Raw genomic sequence first — 17,955 nt, forward strand, 5'->3', positions numbered from 1 at the left:
GACATCAGGTCCGCTTTGTCGTGTTGCGCACGAAGCCTGCTTCGTCGAACTCCTTCAGTTACAACGCATCCTAGCTGTACCGACGGAGACTGGAGGGTGCGCGTATTGATATCGACACAAAGTCGACTTCGCCACGCCCTGGCTAGAGGTTGGCGGCGATGCTCCTGAGATGTTGCTTCCACAGTCGCAACTGGTTGGCAAAACTTCTACTGCAGCTGGCCGTTCTTTGCACTGATAATGTTCACTATCCTGGGGTCGTTGGCCAGGTCTCGGTGGCGGCGAGTAAGCGGAGAAGCCCCGCAACCCGGGACGTCCGTATAAAAATGTTTAATGTTTTTTTGAAAGTCTTTTGAATTTGTTTTGTCGAACTCTATTCTGTTTATTTGGATTGATCATAGAATTTTCCTATAGAGATCCAAAACTTATTTGACCCCCGCATTCTTATAGGAACTCTAAAGACAGATTTCTATTGAACATTTCTATCGAGTGGCTTTGGGGATGCTAAAGACAAATTTCTATAGAATATTTCTATGCACTTGCTTTCGAGTCCCTATATAGCCTATAGAGGCTAGGACGATGTGTGTAATGTGCTTGCCATTTACTAAGGTTCTAGGGAACGGTACTGTAGGCAATAAGGACTACAGTAAATGCAGTGGCAAAAAAATTGGTGCTACAACCACAAATGAAGACTCCACTCGCTGTACATTTTTACTCCGTATTTTTTTTCTGTTTTTTTTGGGGGGGGGATACACTTTTCCTACTGTTACTCCGCTTTTCTCCTTTCGTCGTCTTTCATCCTTTGCGGTGCTCGTTCGCTCGGTTGCGCCGAGTGACGCAGACGCTCATCGCCGAGGAGCTGCGCTTTTAAAATGGCAGAGCTTGTTTCTTTCCATTGCATCTGCCAGCGGCGCTCCTGCACGGAGGACCTGCAAACGCTGTTTTAATTGGCTTAGTGTGCGATGGAGCATGCCCTTGGTCACTGGCTGTGCCCGTGTACGAAACCTCAAAATATGAAAACTTCACCCGTAAGAATCTTCTAAGTAACAATAATATTTGTTTGATAATAATATATCTGACTGAGTATACGGCTGTAGCACAAGGAGTTTTCCGGGGCGTCGCAAATGGAAATGCAGTGCAATCAACTCGGCCCTTCATCGTACGGTATAGAGTTAGCAGTGCTCTTTCGAAGCCTATTCTTTGTCGCCGCGCTCTGCACACAGTTTGCCAGATGTTTCCCTAAACGTATTCCTTGTTTACAACTCTGTCGCAGCATTCGCTAGTGCACATCGCCCACCTTTGTGCAGTGTTGTCGCAGCACTGATTGTACAAAGTTTGCGAAGCGGCGTACATCAGTCACTGATAGCGCATGTCGACGATGAAGGAGCAGAAAAGGGCGGTCGTTATTTTATCTGGAACTGCCATCGTCTCGGACATACTCCTTCATTTTTGTAGCCCGCTGGCTTCTTTTTGTTCAGCGATGGTGCGTCCGATGAGAACAGCGTTAGATGAGGAATGGTTGCGGAGAAGTGTGCCTGCCTCCGCCGCACTTCTCTAGTTCGGAGGCCACAACGTGAAGCTATCGAGTGGCAGTTGTTGTGAACACAGCTGCTTTCGTTCTTGCATTTCTTTCTCCGGTCTTTTTTTTTTTTTCGCTCCACTCCGTTGCGTCTCGCAGAACGGTGGACTTACCTGCGGCTCGGAGGGGCCTCAACTTTGTCTTCCGTAACGAGGCTGAGCCTTTAGCTTCTATATTATACGCAGTAGATTGCTACGCACATGCCTAGATTGCCTGCCGCGAAATATCGTGCGTGTTTTTTAGTTCGTTCTCTCTCTTTCTTCGTTTTTTTGCCTCGAGACTTGTTCGCTATTGAGCGAGCGCCGTCGTGCTGCCTCTTTTCGCTGTAACGGTTTGCGTTGCCCATTTCGATCGGACTGGGTTAACAACACTGAGTCCGATCGCAGGACGCCCGCCCCGAGTTGATTGGGTTCTGAACTGGAGCATGACATATTGCAGGACCCGTTCATACCGATTATGCGTCTCCTCCGGGAGCCTGTGCTTCCTTGCGAGATTACGAGGGCTTTGCTGTAAAGAAAAACTACTTTTAATGTTCGTTTACCTGGTGTTTTCATTTATTTCTTTCTTTCCTTCTTTATTTCTTTATTTATTTATTGGCGGAAGGTGCAGGCGGCGTTTGTACTGGAACACGACTCTTAACCAAAATTATTAGTTGTTGGAGCGAAGATTTCTTACATTTAGGACAAGCGTAGCTCACGTTGAATCGAGTGTTTGGCTACAGAGATAGCAGGTACGCTCTCATTGTAATATGTGTCGTGCACGCTCTTCGGCTTGAGCAGCGAAATCCTAAACTTGGCACTTGTGCCTTATTCCATGGGAGCCGCCACATCGCTTTTTCTTGACCACTCGCGGCAGGAGGAGCGGCAGCGTTAGTGCCTATGAATTCTCAGATATCTTCTTTCTTGCAGCGGCTGCATTACTTACGAGTATTCTTAATTTCTTCGTTTATATATAACGAGCACTGGTGTTGGTACAGATCACAATTTCTTCCAAAGCATTTGCGATCCACAATATGCGTCTTCGTCAAGGAAGTTGCCTGTGTTCTGGTGCTCCGGGAAATTTCTGCACCGGAGCGCCTCTGTCCTGAATGGATTCGAAGACAAGTTTGTCCCACACATATCGGTCCTCTCTTCGGCGGCGCAGATGCGAAGAGAACGGCGCGCCTGGCGGGTCAGCGGCGGATGCGGCGGGAACAATCGGCGGGTGCGCTTTGCCACGTTTAACAACGGCTTAAACCAACGTCAGCTTCACTGCTCAGATTTGTTAAACTTGCGGCAGATAGTGCATTATTCAAAAGGACCTGCCGTAAAAATTTCATAGCACTGCGATCGCGCGGCGCGTAGAGGAGGAGGAGGTTTCCCTCCTGGAAAGTATCCAGACTACCGTCACGTGCCGTCGACGTCGTTACTGACCTTGAGGGAGTTTCGGCTTCTTCCATTACCCTTGGTCACCAAAACGTATTGTCAGGTACGTTCTACCGTCCTCCCTCTACGTCATTTTTCTTTACTAATGAATTGCGTGACAAAATACACTAATTTCGCAACCGATTTCCTTCATCGTCCATTGTGATCCCTGGCGATTTCAACATTCCCAAGACTGCCTGGAACACGGACCCGGCCACGTTATCACCTTTTTCACAAGAAGCTAAGGAATAGTCATATACGTGCTATTCTTTTCCCTTTCACAACTGGTAGCTGATTCTACGTGACCCTGTGGTTATATAGCGAAGACGATACGCGACTATAGAAGTGCCAGTTTTGATGGGATTAATGTGTAATTATCTTTCTTTCTTGATGTATTCGTTCAAGATTTCGGCAAACATTAGGTTCAGAGTACTGGGTCTTGTTCTTAGCTAAAATAATTGAATTAGCCAAAAATATATGTACCAACTCGCATTGTTAGTTTAAACTCTCAAGCACTTAGGTATGGTGATCACACCAGGCGCATTAATTGCTAACCGCAAGAAACGTTTTTTCCGCTTGGCTAAGAACTCATCGCTGAACTGAGATTGGCTACTTACAAAACAGAATTTGAGGCTTATGTGACTGCCCTAAAACTTGCTAAGAATAATATCTTTATCTAGCATTCTTCCATCGATACTAACAAGTAAGGCTAAGATAGCATCATCAACCCATCATCTAAGGATCAGATTATTTTGGATAACCCCTCGGGCACGCGGCTCTCTTTGTACCCTGTTAGATACGGGACCGTTTCCTGAGCCTACTTCGAGTTCACCAGACCACATCGAATCGCACCACAGCTAATTAAGGAGCGCAGAAGCACGGATACCACATTCCTGAGGCGCGGCAACGTGCAAACAAGTTGGCGGCCCCCACCTCGTGTGCCGCAGGTGGAGCTATTCACTGCTTGACTCTTCCAGAAAGTGAAGCGAGAGCCTGGCACTGTTGCGGGTAAAGTGGGTCCCGAAGCAAGACGACTGTAATGCGCCGTGAAAACCTGGCGGCGTCGCCCCCATCCATCTATTGTGACGGCGCATTGCAAGTTAGCAAGGCAAGACCGCAGGCAGGAGTAAGCCCTCGCCGATTGGCCGAAAATGGCGTCACCTGAGCGGGCTCGCCCATTGGCCGAACGTGACCTGTCTTCGAGACACCGAAGGGCTTAAAAGACGCAGACCGGAAGCAGCAGAGGAGCATTCCTAGAGCATTCCTTGATTCATATCTTTCGAACTGCTTGCCACGGGCCGCAGCGTCCGAGTTGCTCCCGTTCTTACTTAGCACCAAGTGATTTCCACCACTTTGGGCCCCTTAAGGAATTCCTTGAAGGAGAATATTTCAACACTGATCGTGAAGTGAAGAATGGTGCCTTGCAATGGTTCCGTCGTAATAACAAATTTTTCTATGCCGTAGCGTTCCAGGTGTTAGTTAAACGCTGGGATGAGTGTGTAACTGTAGTTGGAGTTATGTGGCAAAATAAATGCACCTTCCACACTTTGAAATTTGTTCTTCTATTTGTTTGTTAAAAAAGTACCGGACTGACTTGAACGACCCTCGTACTAGCGTGGCTAGTTCAGTTATACTTTCAAAGCTTTTTCAGCAATATCTAGATACGTCCACACTACCTAACGAATGGCATTAGGGAGGTGGTTGCCCTACATGTCGGGCAAGAAAAAATGCCTAATATTTACCGTCCCATTTCCGTGACTATTATCTGTTGTGAACTACTGGACCAACCAATTTTTATAGCCTTCCCAATTTCCTTGAATCTAATTCATTCTTTTAAATTCAACACAGCATGACTTTCGAATAACTTTTTCATGTGAAACTCAGTGTGTCTACCAACCGGGAAAACCGGGAATTCTCAGGGATTTTGAGTAGTCTGGAAATCTCAAGGAAAACTCAGGGGATGTGTGCCTCTATCAGCAAAAAATAGCTCTAATTTATTGAAAGGGTCGAAAGTCGCTGTAATGCTGGCGTGAGTACCAGACAGGAGTCGTAATGAATCGTCTTTGACGCCCTGTCGTCGGCTGGAGGAGTTGACAGTGTGCTGTCAATGACCGACTTTCCGGATTCCCGATAATTTAGACGGCCACGCGGCACCACCACGTACCCCTTAAAATCAATGTATCAAAATGTCTGAAATTTCGAACGCGAGAACTCTTTACCGTCAGATTTTCCGGAAGTTTTGCCGTGACCGCAGGTGCGAAAGGGCATTAATGAAAGCCACCACCGCTGCCAATTTGATTACGTGGCCACCTCGAGCCGGCGCTCTCGCACGCAGATCCGCTGGCAGCCGTAGCCACCACTGCGGCAACGCTAGGCCTAGCTGCTTCGGCGTTCGCTATGAAGCTTCTTGCCGTTGGGTGCCGTGTTTTTTATTGAAAGAATTCGCTACTGTCAGCAATGGCACGGATTTCGCCGTTGTGGTCCTCGCGGTTGGCTTAGAAGCTTGGAAATGTTGTATAATGCCGGTTCCAGAAAGTCAGCGTCGCCTCCGTACAGAAGTGTTGCTTGTTGAAGCATACGCAAAAGTATTGCAGTGAAGCATAAGAAGCGTGGAAAGGGGCTATTGCCACGGGACACAGTATGTATTCCTTAATTATACACGCATGCACCCGGTATTTCCTGTCACAGTACGAGCACCGATATGCCCAATACGTGTACCGACAGGCCTTCAGAGCGTTTTCGAATGTGCCTGTGGCGGTTTGAGTCCTTAAGGGCAGTAAATGACAACCATTTATTTTTTCGAACTGGCCAATTTTTCGGATGATTTCGCGGTCCCTAGGGAATTCAAGAAATTGGACTTGAACTGTGCAACTGACCAAGAAGATGCTTCAAATGGTCCGTGGGACGAACGAGTGGCGGAAGGAAGGCAAGAACACAAAGTACGTACGCATTGAGGAATGAACGGGAAAGGAAGCTTGCTGCCGCCGTTTTGAAGGAGCTTGAGCTCAAAAAACAGTCTTGGCTGATACCGAGATGCAGGGGTCCCTGATCCAAACCAAAATCAACTCTTTAAAGCGAGTGAAACACAACACTGAAGCGTCATGCGCGGGCTGAGAGTATGTCAGGACAGTTGAGGTTGACTTACGAGCTGTTGAGAGAGAATCTCAATTGTGACAGAGTTCGGGCCTCATCCCGCTGAGGTTGCTATCAGTTGATAGAAACAGCTCATATTCGAACATATTTGCTTCTATATGCATCTCCTTTTTATTCGTATTTGATAATGTCCGATCCCATTTGCAATTTTTTTTGTAGACACTTTATTTGCTGTGCATTTTACTAACCCCTGCCTTCTGTTCTCTTTTTGAATAACATAAACACTGCTCCTTATTATTCAAATTGGATTGAGTCACTTATTTATTTTTTTCATGTGCTTACTAGAGAGTGACAGCATCAGGCGATATGGTTTCAGTCCGTCTTGAAATAAAACATATAGTTCTGCATCACTCAGGGAATTTTGCGAAGGCACTCAGGGAAAACCTGGAAAACTCGGGGAATTTGGAAATGTCAACTTGGTAGTCACCCTGGAAACGCAGGTAGCTTGTTTCCCCAATAAGTTACATTAAAACTTGGATCGTTCCTTTTAGGCCTACTGCACTTTCTTCCATTTCCCTAAGGCTTTTTACAAGGTTTGTCGCCAACTTCTGTTATTCGAGAGAAATAAATCTGAATCCTTACGTCCTCATGTGGATTGAGCATTTTTTGACAAATTGCACTCGGATTGTTGTAGCTAATGGATGGAGTTTTTTCTTGCAGTGACGTTCGTTATGGCGTACTCCAAGGTTCGGTTCTTTGCCCTTTTCTATTTCTCACCTATATTAGGGACCTTCCGTCTGCAGTGTGCTCTAACCTACATTTGTTCGCTGATGACTGTGTTATATTTCACAAAATAAACATTGAAGTTGACGTTAAGCAACTACAACTTGATCTTACCTCAATAGCTAAATTTCAACTTTCAACTTTATTTCCCATTTTCCTTTCTACAGGAAAAAAAATGCAAGGGCACGAACAAAAAGCGGCACGATCGCAGCTTGACGAGGTTTCTGTCCCCTATCTTTAACGAACAGCACAGCCTAGTCACAAATAGAATGTGTTACATATGTACAAAATAATTTCATATTATACAGACATCCATATTCACATTAGAACATTTATAACATCTGTATACATATGTCCACATGCGTATCTACACCAACCCAGCATCTATACATATTTGCATCTGTACAAGTAGTCATAGATCTATATCCAGACAAAGGGGGGGGGGGGGTGACGATCATGCACAAATGATAATCAACACCAGTAAAAATACACGTTAAAAATATTACCAACAATGTTACTCAGAATGTAAGGGCATTGTTCAGCGGAACATAGAAATAAATGCAGAACGATGGGAAAGCGAAAGATTTGGAACGTGGTAAAAATTTGCCAATATTATCATTTATAAAATTTAACCATTATTATTTCATTTAATTTCAATGCCTTTCTCGTAATAGCATTTAGTTCGGTATGGGGAAGCATTTATCACGTTAATATTCTCGGCACCTGGTGCTGCAATCGCTTGAAATCCTAATTAGTTCTTGTGAAAGATAATACCCACTCGCTGTCTTTTCTGAATTCATATAACTCTACCCTTGATTTGACTAAATTGCAAAAATTTATGAAAGCCTTGTTGTTAGACCGAAAATAATTTCTAATTTTTAACACTAGGTTATGATAATAAAAATATTCAATAGGGAGCACATTAAGAGCACGAAATATTTGGAATGTATGTGCATCAAACGGTGCGTTAAAAACATGTCGGGCAGTTTTCTTTTGTAAGGTTTTAAGCTTCGCATGTTTGCTTGCGATGCCGTACCCCACACTAGATTACAATAGCTAGCATGTGAAAGGAAGAGACTGTTATATAACATCAGTTTTACCTTAGAGGGCAGTATGTGTCGTAATGCTCTCGCCAAAGTGGTCATAATACGCTCAACGTGTGCATCCCAAATTAAATGTTAATTAAAATTTACACCTAACGTTTTTACATTATCAAGTAATTCTATCCTTACTGTGCCGAGGTAAAGAGCAGCATTGCCGTTTACCTGTTGTCGTGGTGGCGTAAACAACACAGCTTTAGTTTTATTCGCACTAACTGCGAATGAGTTTAGATTACTAATACTTTATTACTAATTACTAATAGTAATGAGTAGATTACCAATATTACCAATAGTAATAGGTTTAAAGTTTTATTTGCCTTATTTGTAAGTTACGCAATATCAAGTGATCTGAAAAAAAGGTTAGCATGATCCGCATATGTTCACTAATATTCGTCATGTCATTAATATATGTGTTAAAGAAAATCGGTTCAAGTACACTTCCTTGTGGAACGCCTTGTGTTAATTTCCTTGCTGATGAAAGTTTTGATCCAATTGCGACGCACTGCCTTCTGTGCCCAAGATAATATTTCAAAAGTTTAACGGGAATTCCGCGAAAGCCATAATGGTTTAATTTTGAAAATTGGGGTTTATAGTTAATCGAATCGAAAGCCTAGGAAAAGTCAACGAATACACCTAGAGTTAACGTCATGTTCTCACAGTTACTTAAAATTTCTTTTTGCCTCAGCAGGGCAAGCTCTGTACAATTCATACCGGAAACCAAACCGCATATCTGTTAGGATGCTATGTTTATCACAAAATGACTTAATTCTTTCGCAAATGACCTTTTCGAGAGCCTCGGAAATTACAGGAAGTATTACAGAACTCGTATTTGTTTCCGGACTTAAATGTAGCAATCACTTTCGCATGTTGCATTTTCTCAGGGAAGACGCCGTTGAATAAGCCAATGTTAAAAAATGTGAGTTAGCACATATGACGAAAGATCAAGCACAAATTTAATGGGTTTAATCTGCAATCCATCTATATCACGCGCTGTACCGTTTTTTAAGGAAATAAAGGTCGAGTATAATTGTTGTAGTGTTGCGGGTTCAAAAACAGCTGTGTAAGTATTTGGATTTCCCAGAAAGGAATTTGCATTTATATTATGCGTGCTTAAGGTTAAAGACGTAAGGTGTTTGTTGAATTTGTCAGCTAATTCTTATACACTTCTTGCTTTGTTATCAATTGTCAGCTTGAATTCCTGCTTATTATGAGATTTCTGGCAGTAGAAATTTGTTTACTTCGCGCCAAACGACATCGCTCCTATTAAACAACATCGCTCTATTAAAAACGTTTTCAAAATGTCTGTTCTTGACATTTCTCAGAAATTCATTTAAACAGTTTCTGCATTTTTTAAAGAAAGTGAAGTCCGCAGGATCCCGAATCTTAAGAAACGATGCATACAAGGAATGCTTTTCGCGGATTATTCGAAGGAATTCTTCAGTAAGCCATGGTTTCCTGATTTTTCTCGATTTTTTTTGTACGGGAAACAATCTACGTAAACGTTTAAAAGTATATGGATAAAATATTATTCACTTCATTTGCGTCTGTGCAGTCAAGTACAGAGCTGAAGCTTATTTTTGTTTATTTCCGTGCGATATTTTTTTAGAGTTTCCTGATTAATTGCTTGAATCTGAAGTGGCTCAGAACGATGAGACTTCCTAAATGCGCAATTAACCTTATATATCATGTACACGGGCGAGTGATCTCCCATGTTTCCTTGAATTACAGCAGACTGCACGTTGGCGTCCGAGCTATTTGTGATGAACAAATCAAGCAAGCTTTCAGAGTTGGTACAAATTCGTGTGGGTGCCGTAATTACGTTTCTTCAGCAGAAAGTATTGAGAGTAATCTGCAATCTTCGCGAATTCGGCGTATTTACTAGAAGATTAATATTGAAATCCACGCCAATTACAAATTACAAGTGATTTGTACTGATAAAGCACAACAATCTTTCAAGAAACGCGAAAGAATTCTCAATGTCGCCCCTAGGGGTACAATACACAACAGTGAAAACACACTTTTGGTATTGTAGACTTAACACTTCCTAATCTGTTGTCAATGCAGAGTAAGCTGGAAGCATGCTACATGAAATTTGATCAGATACAAGCTGTGATACACCTCGGCCACACCTATCAGAACGGTTGAAATAAAAGGTTTGGAAACGAAGCATTCGAAACACTTCTTCGTCTGATCTATGCCACGTTTCCGTTATCATTGCATTGTCGAATCGAAACGGGAAGTCACCGAGAAGCGCGATGAACTCGTCATGTTTGTGCCTAGCTGATTGAGCGTTACAGTGATGAGATGTAATCTCGCAAATTCCGCTTGATGACGTCTCTTGGTGAAACCATTCATATGGCACAAATAAGATAAGAGACAGATCAAGCAAATCTTTATGTAGGCGTGCCTACGCGCACATCTTTTGCACATCTGCCTCGCTACCAATTCGAATAACATTAGATGTTTCGATTTTCCGTGCAAAGATTCTACCGCCCTTCACCCACACAAAACGCCGGTTCAGTTCCCGTTTCCTAGCGGTAGCCATGCCTAGAAGCTTCTTTAGCTGCGGACAAAGATGCTCATTTACAAATATTGCTTGCCGCTTGTCAAATCCTAGATGACTGGAATTGATTCTAGCCCTCCGTGCTTTCTCAAGCACTTTCTCAGGCTTTGCGCGGTGGTTGAAAACAACCACCGTGCGCTGCTCCGTGTCCGCCCTTCGTCACGCGACTCGATGGCAAATCTCAGTGTCTCCCCTCTTAATCGGTTCACCCAGTGCGTCGCCTACTTTGCCTAGCACATCAACTAGATTTTCAACTCTCTCATGCGGAATTCGCCTAATTTCGATGTTTTTGTTCCGACAGTATTGGTCTTGAACAGTGACCTTGAGCGATGCATCATGCTGTTGTTTTTTTAGTGCTTCGACTCCCTGCGTAAGTGCTAGTTGTGATGTTTTCAGAGCTATATTTCCCGCTTTCACTTCAACGCAGTTCTGCCTGAGTGTTTCAAACTCTTTGTTGATAAAGTCAAGACTATTTTTAAGCTCCCTTATTGCCTTGCGCAGTTCACGGGCTAAGTTTGACACTTCCGTTCACATCATGAAAGGCAGTCAAATACAACACTGGTTTGGGAACAGAGGCAGCAAGCTAACAGATCGATTAGTTTCACTATATGGTAAGGTCTCAAACCTGGAAAATCAATCAGGGAAATGTGAGGCGTACTTCCTTCGCGCTGCCTCTGTTGCCAAATGCTGCTTCTTCGATGCGAGCGAATTGGGTGACTCTTCGTTAATTACCCTGAATATTAATAAGTTTAGAGTACTACATGTGCCCCTAGTGGCTCGCCACCAAAACGTGTGCTGCATAAATAACGTTTCTCCTGAAACAGTCTACTATTACAGATATCTCGGTGTTCATATAGCAAACCTGTCATGGTTCATTCACAGCGAGTACGTTAGTCTGTGAGGAGTACGTTTACCTAGGTCAATTAATCACAGGGAACCCTGATCATGAGAAGGAAATTGATAGAAGAGAAAAAAATGGGTTTGATCACATACGGCAGGCATTGTCAGCTCCTAGCCGGAAGCTTACGATTATCATTGAAAAGGAAGGTGTACAATGAGTGCATTTTGCCTGTGCTGACATATGGGGCAGAGACTTGGAGACTGACAGGGAAGCCTGAGAACAAGTTAAGAAGCGCGCAGAGAGCGAGGGGACGAAGATTGCTAGGCATTACGTTAAAAGACAGAAAGAGAGCGGTTTGGATCAGAGAGCAAACGGGTATAGTCGATATTCTGATTGACATTAAGAGAAAAAAAAAATGGACCCGGGCAGGTCATGCAATGCGCCGGTTAAACAACCGTTGGGCCATTGGAGTTGCCGAATGGGTTCCAAGAGAAGGCAAGTGCAGTCGAGCACGGCAGAAGACAACGTGGAGTGATGAAATGAGAAAATTCGCGGGCGCCAGTTGGAATCGGCTGGCGCAGGACAGGGGTAATTCGTGCTACAGTGAACATAAAACAGGCTGCTGCTGCTGCTGTTGATGATGATGATGATGACGACGTTATTAACAACGCTAATCGCATCTTAGTGTGTCTGCGCTGTAACATTTCCGGAGCTCAATCTGATCTAAAACACCTATTACATGAAACCTTAATGCAGTCTAAATTAGCATATGCGGCATCCGTGCGCGATCCAGGGCATGATATTGTAATGACTTCCTGAGAGCTTATCGCTGTTCGTTTTATCTGTTCTGATTACGACGGAACCGCTAGCATCACACAAATGAAAAATAATATTGGTGTGCCTTTGCTGTCTCTTCGCCGTAGGATTGCACGTTTGGCACTGTTTCAGAGGTTTTAACATCATCCTACATTGCTGTCACAGTTCTGTACGAGCTCGCATTATGTGTCCCACGGTACTGATTACAGTCATAATGTAAGGACAGGTGTATGTCATACCTGGTATTTTTCGAAGTGTCTTTTGCCGCACACATCTGTAGATAAGAACCACTTTCCCGCTGATATTGGGGCTAGTAGCGATAACACTTTTTATTTTCGTGAAAGCTCAACCAACATTGTATAACTAGGAACGTTTTCTATTTTCGTTTGTTTTTCATGACATGTAATATTGCATATTAAGAAACTTTTGTATCTCACTTTGGTTTTGTTTTCTTTGTTCCTTTGTCACCGCATTTGTTGCTGACTATGTACCATATATTGTACCGCTGCCCTCTATAATGGCTCTGGCTCGGAGGGTATGATAAATAAATAAGTTAAAAATTACATCGTAGTACGTTGGATTGTGTAAACACGGGCCACTATGTGGTTAATTGACCTACCGTATGGGTTGCTTTGGTTGCCTGGGCGATTAATTGTTTTGCAGTTGCGTAAGTATAGTATGCTTTGTTGGCTGTTTCTTTTTTAAGTGTCGGAAATAACAGAAATAAAACTGTAGATAAAGGTGAGCAACGCAGTACCGCGATAAAATATAAAATATAGTGTGTGAGATTGTCCCACTATGTCAAATTGGATGCGAAATTAATCTCCAGCATTTTTAATATATAATTAAAGATGCACGAAAATTGATTTTCTTGACAGGTTAATAGAAGATTCAACGAAATGCTAATTCATTTTAGCCTTTGCGCGTTTGGTTGGAGTCGTGCCAAATAAGCAAATGTCATTTACCTTATTAGTGATACCTTGCAAAGGCTGCCCCGATTTGAACCTTATTGGCGTTCAGGTAACTTGTCCCACCGCAAAATTTCTAACTTGTCAAACCTGCCATGTGAGCTCAGGTTAGGGGCGTCCTCGAAGCAATTAAATTCGAATGTGGGACACTCCCATATGAGGCATGGCTCACTTACGGCTCTCTCGACTGGGGCCCGTCTGAAGCTCGCGCTGTGTTCTCCCTGCGCCGCCGCATTCGCCGACGGCCTCGGCGCGAGCCGGCTGTGCCTTCGCGTGCGCAGTGCGGCACGTCCCGAGATTTGTGCTCTTGCTGCTCGAGCGTCGTCGCAGGCGCATCCTTCGATGACCACGTGAAGAAATTGTTTCGTTGCGGTCTGCGCACGGCCGAGGCGCTCGGATTGGCGGTGTTTCGTCGCTTCCCCAAAGCGGTGCTTTCGGTTCCTCGTTTGCGTTCCCTGCTTAACCGGGATCTCGTCTGATTTCCACTCAGCGGCCTGCATCGTCTGAGGGCGTGGCGCTGTTGCCGTCCATCGCCGTCCTCGTGGGGCCGGCGCAGTGACGTCGGCGAGAGGTCGTCGCTTGCTGCGAGACGTGATCTGGAAAAGATACCGGCCTTCTTGCGCGCCGTCCCGTCATGCCGTGCTGCGGGCTCGGACATTGCGCCTTCCCTCCCGCGCTTTCGATTCAGCGCCCTCTCGACTTGCCAGGGGGGGGTGTCGTTATCTTTCGTGGGGTGCGTCCGCGGTAAGCGACAGACCGCAATTGAGATGATTTGGCACGCGACGACGATGGGCTTCGCTCTCGTTCTTTTTTCAATTTTCTTTTGACACCGCCACGCGTCAGTCTGCGGCTTGTATTTGGGACACGTTGTCGGCATGACCGTGCCACGTGGCCTGAGGTGTCGGGCTGCGTGCACGTCGCGATCGACGGCGCGCTAAACGAGACGCTGCCCTTTCTGCTGGCGTCAGCCGCGGCCCAAGGTGTCACACCTCGATCCGAACGCGCACTGCGTTTGTTTTCGAAATGTCCCGTCACTTGCCGGAATCGCGTTACGCCTTACCGCCTTGTGTGCGTCAATGCTCCACAGCGCTCGTTGTTAGGCAGAGACCGCCCGCTACACTGTTGAATGTTATGACCTCCGAAATACACACATAAACAGCGCAGCTATCTTGGGTCGTACAAGATAGCCAATTGGCCCCGCGGCTTGCGCACCCTGCTCCTAAGTATGGTGTACTGGAATAGGGCAGTGTGTCGACCGGTGGCGAAAACGTGCGTCTGTTTCGATGACAGCCGGGGGCGTTGGACCACGCTGGTCTACTGCAGTGCCATCTGTCGCTGCAGCCTGGAGTCACTGCTGGCAAGAGGAAAAATAATGGTGCAAAACAGGGCTTCCGAGGTTGGCAGTTATGGTTGACGCGGAGACCATTCGTGTACGTGCGTAGCTCGCCGATTGCTTGCTGTGGCTTTTCATACCGTGTTCGCACATCCTTTATGTGCATGGCAAGCGCTGGGTTTGTATACGTCTTTTTTTATTGTGTGCATTCAGGTTCCTGCATAACGATCAGAACAACTCCGGGCTGCTTGAGATCGGGCACAATGAGAACACTGGCTGTATTCTTGCCCTCCGGTGGCCTTTTGCGAAGCTAAATGTGCAAACGATGACGGCTCGATTCGTCACAGAGCAGTGTATATATATGTATATATATATATATATATATATATATATATATATATATATGTATATATGGTAATGAAGCAGACGCGCCCCTGTGTATGTGCCGTCTGAAGAGGAAGACGAAGGGCCGTGGCGTGATCGCGAGCGAGCCCCGTGCTACGGACAGCCCTGGCAGTGCCTTGATTTACCTAGCGTTCCACAACGTTGAGACCGAAAATAAACCTCGTCGCATTTGGTGGAGGTTGCTGAGATCCTTCGCCTCGTCTTGGAGCTCCGCACTCGAACCCTGCCAACAAAATCGCCTTGCACTATGCCTGATCCCGCCACCTCGTTGCCTTCACCACCGGCTGCCACTGTCATCTGCGCCGGCGTCTCTCGTCAACGTGACCCACCCATTTTCAGCGGGACCGCCGAACACGACGTGGAAGACTAGCTGTCATCGTACGGACGTCTAAGTGCCCATAACAAATGGGATGACCAGTCTAAGCTGGCCCACGTGCCGTTGTATCTAGCCGACGTCGCCAAACTTTGGTTCTTCAACCACGAATCCGACTTTACGAGCTGGTCCGCGTTTAAGACTCTGTTTGCAGAAGTGTTTGATCGCCCAGCTGTGCGTAAGCTACGCGCTGAACAGCGTCTACGCCAGCGCGCACTGCAGCTTGGAGAGACATTCCCTAGCTACATTGAGGATGTTCTCGATTTGTGCAAGCGGGTAAATCTCAGCATGTCAGAGGATGACAAGATCAAACACATCCTCAAGCGCATATAGAGGAAAGCGCATTCCAGATGTTGCTGGTTAAAAGGCCACCTAGCGTATCCATCCTCATTAACCTCTGCCAGAGCTTTGACGAGCTGCGCCGCCAGCGTTCCATCGCCCGCCAAAACATTCAGCATGGCGATTCCGTCTCGAGCATCGCGGCCTCTGCCGAAATAACCAACTCGACCCTCTTGCAGCATATCAAAGATATTATTCGTGAAGAGGTGGCCAGGGAGCTCTCGCTGCTGCCTCACAGTGACGCACCTACGGCAGCTTTGCCTCCAACGCTGCAGCAAGCCATCCGAACTCAGATATCTGAAGCGCTTCCTGCAGCTCCTACAACCCCCCTACCCAGTCCTATAATTGTGCCGCTGGCCCATACCAACTTTGTCACTCGCCCTACGTCTCTGCCGCTCAGTTATGCAGCCGCGGTTGCGCGGCCACCTGCTCAGACAGCTTCCTTTTCATAGCCCATGCATCCAGCTTCATTTCCAGTTGCCCGACCGTCACCACAGTTCCTGCGTCCCACCGAGACGTGGCGCACTCAAGACAACCGGCCTATCTGCTTCGCCTGCGGCATTGCTGGCCATGTGGCACGCTTCTGTCGCCGCCGCGCCCTAACTGCGCGTACTAGCTTTGACACGCCCAGCTACGCACCACAATACGCCGCCACGCCTCCATTTTCACCGCGACGTCTCGAGTCGGATTCCTGATTAAAAATAATATAGCTGGTAACATACAGGAATTCTATAGCAATAACGAGAGGGTAGCAAGTCTTGTTGTGAAACTTAATAAGAGGTACAAAATGAAGGTTGTACAGGTCTACGCCCCTACATCCAGTCATGATGACCAGGAAGTCGAAAGCTTCTATGAATACGTGGAATCGTCGATGGGTAGAGTGAAGCCTAAAAGCAGTGAAGAAGAAACTAGGAATTGGCAAGAATCAGATGTATGCGTTGAGGGAAAGCCGGCAATATCATTACTAATATAGATGAGATAGTTCAAGTGGCTGAGGAGTTCTATAGACATTTATACAGTACCAGTGGCACCCACGACGATAATGGAATAGAAAATAGTCTAGAGGAATTCGAAATCCCACAGGTAACGTCGCAAGAAGTAAAGAAAGCTTTGGGAGATATGCAAAGGGGGAAGGCAGCTGGGGAGGATCAGGTAACAGCAGATTTGTTGAAGGATGGTGGGCAGATTGTTCTAGAGAAACTGGCCACCCTGTATACGCAATGCCTCATAACCTCGAGCGTACCGGAATCTTGGAAGAACGCTAACATAATCCTAATCCATAAGAAAGGGGACGCCAAAGACTTGAAAAATTATAGACCGATCAGCTTACTGTCCGTTGCCTACAAAGTATTTACTAAGGTAATCGCAAATAGAATCAGGAACACCTTAGACTTCTGTCAAGCAAAGAACCAGGCAGGATTCCGTAAAGGCTACTCAAAAATCGACGATATTCACACTATCAATCAGGTTATAGAGAAATGTGCGGAATATAACCAACCCTTATATATAGCTTTCATTGATTACGAGAAAGCGTTTGATTCTGTCGAAACCTCAGCAGTCATGGAGGCATTACGGAACCAGGGTGTAGGCGAGCCGTATGTAAAAATACTGAAAGATATCTATAGTGGCTCCACAGCCACCGTAGTCCTCCATAAAGAAAACAACAAAATCCCTATAAAGAAAGGCGTCAGGCAGGGAGATACGATCTCTCCGATGCTGTTCACAGTGTGTTTACAGGAGGTATTGAGAGACCTGGATTGGGAAGAATTGGGGATAAAAGGTAATGGAGAATACCTTAGTAACTTGCGATTCGCTGATGATATTGCCTTGCTTAGTAACTCAGGGGACCAATTGCAATGCATGCTCTGTGACCTGGAGAGGCAAAGCAGAAGAGTGGGTCTAAATATATTAATCTGCATAAAACTAAAGTAATGTTTAACATTCTTGGAAGAGAACAGCAATTTACAATAGGTAGCGAGGCACTGGAAGTGGTAAGGGAATACATCTAATTAGGGCAGGTAGTGACGGCGGATCCGGATCATGAGACGGAAATAATCAGAAGAATAAGAATGGGTTGGGGTGCGTTTGGCAGGCATTCTCAGATTATGAACATCAGGTTGCCATTATCCCTCAAGAGAGAAGTGTATAATAGCTGTGTCCTACCAGTACTCACCTACGGGGCAGAAACCTGGAGGCTTACGAAATGGGTTCTACTCAAATTGAGGACGACGCAATGAGCTATGGAAAGAAGAATGATAGGTGTAACGTTAAGGCATAAGAAAAGATCAGACTGGGTGAGGGAGCAAACGCGAGTTAATGACATCTTAGTTGAAATCAAGAAAAAGAAATGGGGGGGGGGGGG

The 17,955-nt window shown here is 45.5% G+C and overlaps 2 protein-coding genes across 4 annotated transcripts in view; one reads left to right on the forward strand and one right to left on the reverse strand.

The window, feature by feature from the left end:
* Nucleotides 1-13,748, reverse strand: part of LOC142580125 (uncharacterized) — an 87,943-nt gene extending 74,195 nt beyond the window's left edge. The window contains exon 1 of the mRNA XM_075690946.1: nucleotides 13,320-13,748. Within this exon, the coding sequence (XP_075547061.1) occupies nucleotides 13,320-13,479 (160 nt within the window). The 5' untranslated portion in view covers nucleotides 13,480-13,748. The remainder of the gene's footprint in view (nucleotides 1-13,319) is intronic.
* Nucleotides 1-17,955, forward strand: part of LOC142580123 (protein O-mannosyl-transferase Tmtc3-like) — an 870,647-nt gene that overhangs the window by 226,746 nt on the left and 625,946 nt on the right. The gene's annotated exons all lie outside the window — the stretch shown is intronic.

Source organism: Dermacentor variabilis, chromosome 4, assembly GCF_050947875.1.
Source record: "Dermacentor variabilis isolate Ectoservices chromosome 4, ASM5094787v1, whole genome shotgun sequence".
Lineage (NCBI taxonomy): Eukaryota > Metazoa > Arthropoda > Arachnida > Ixodida > Ixodidae > Dermacentor > Dermacentor variabilis.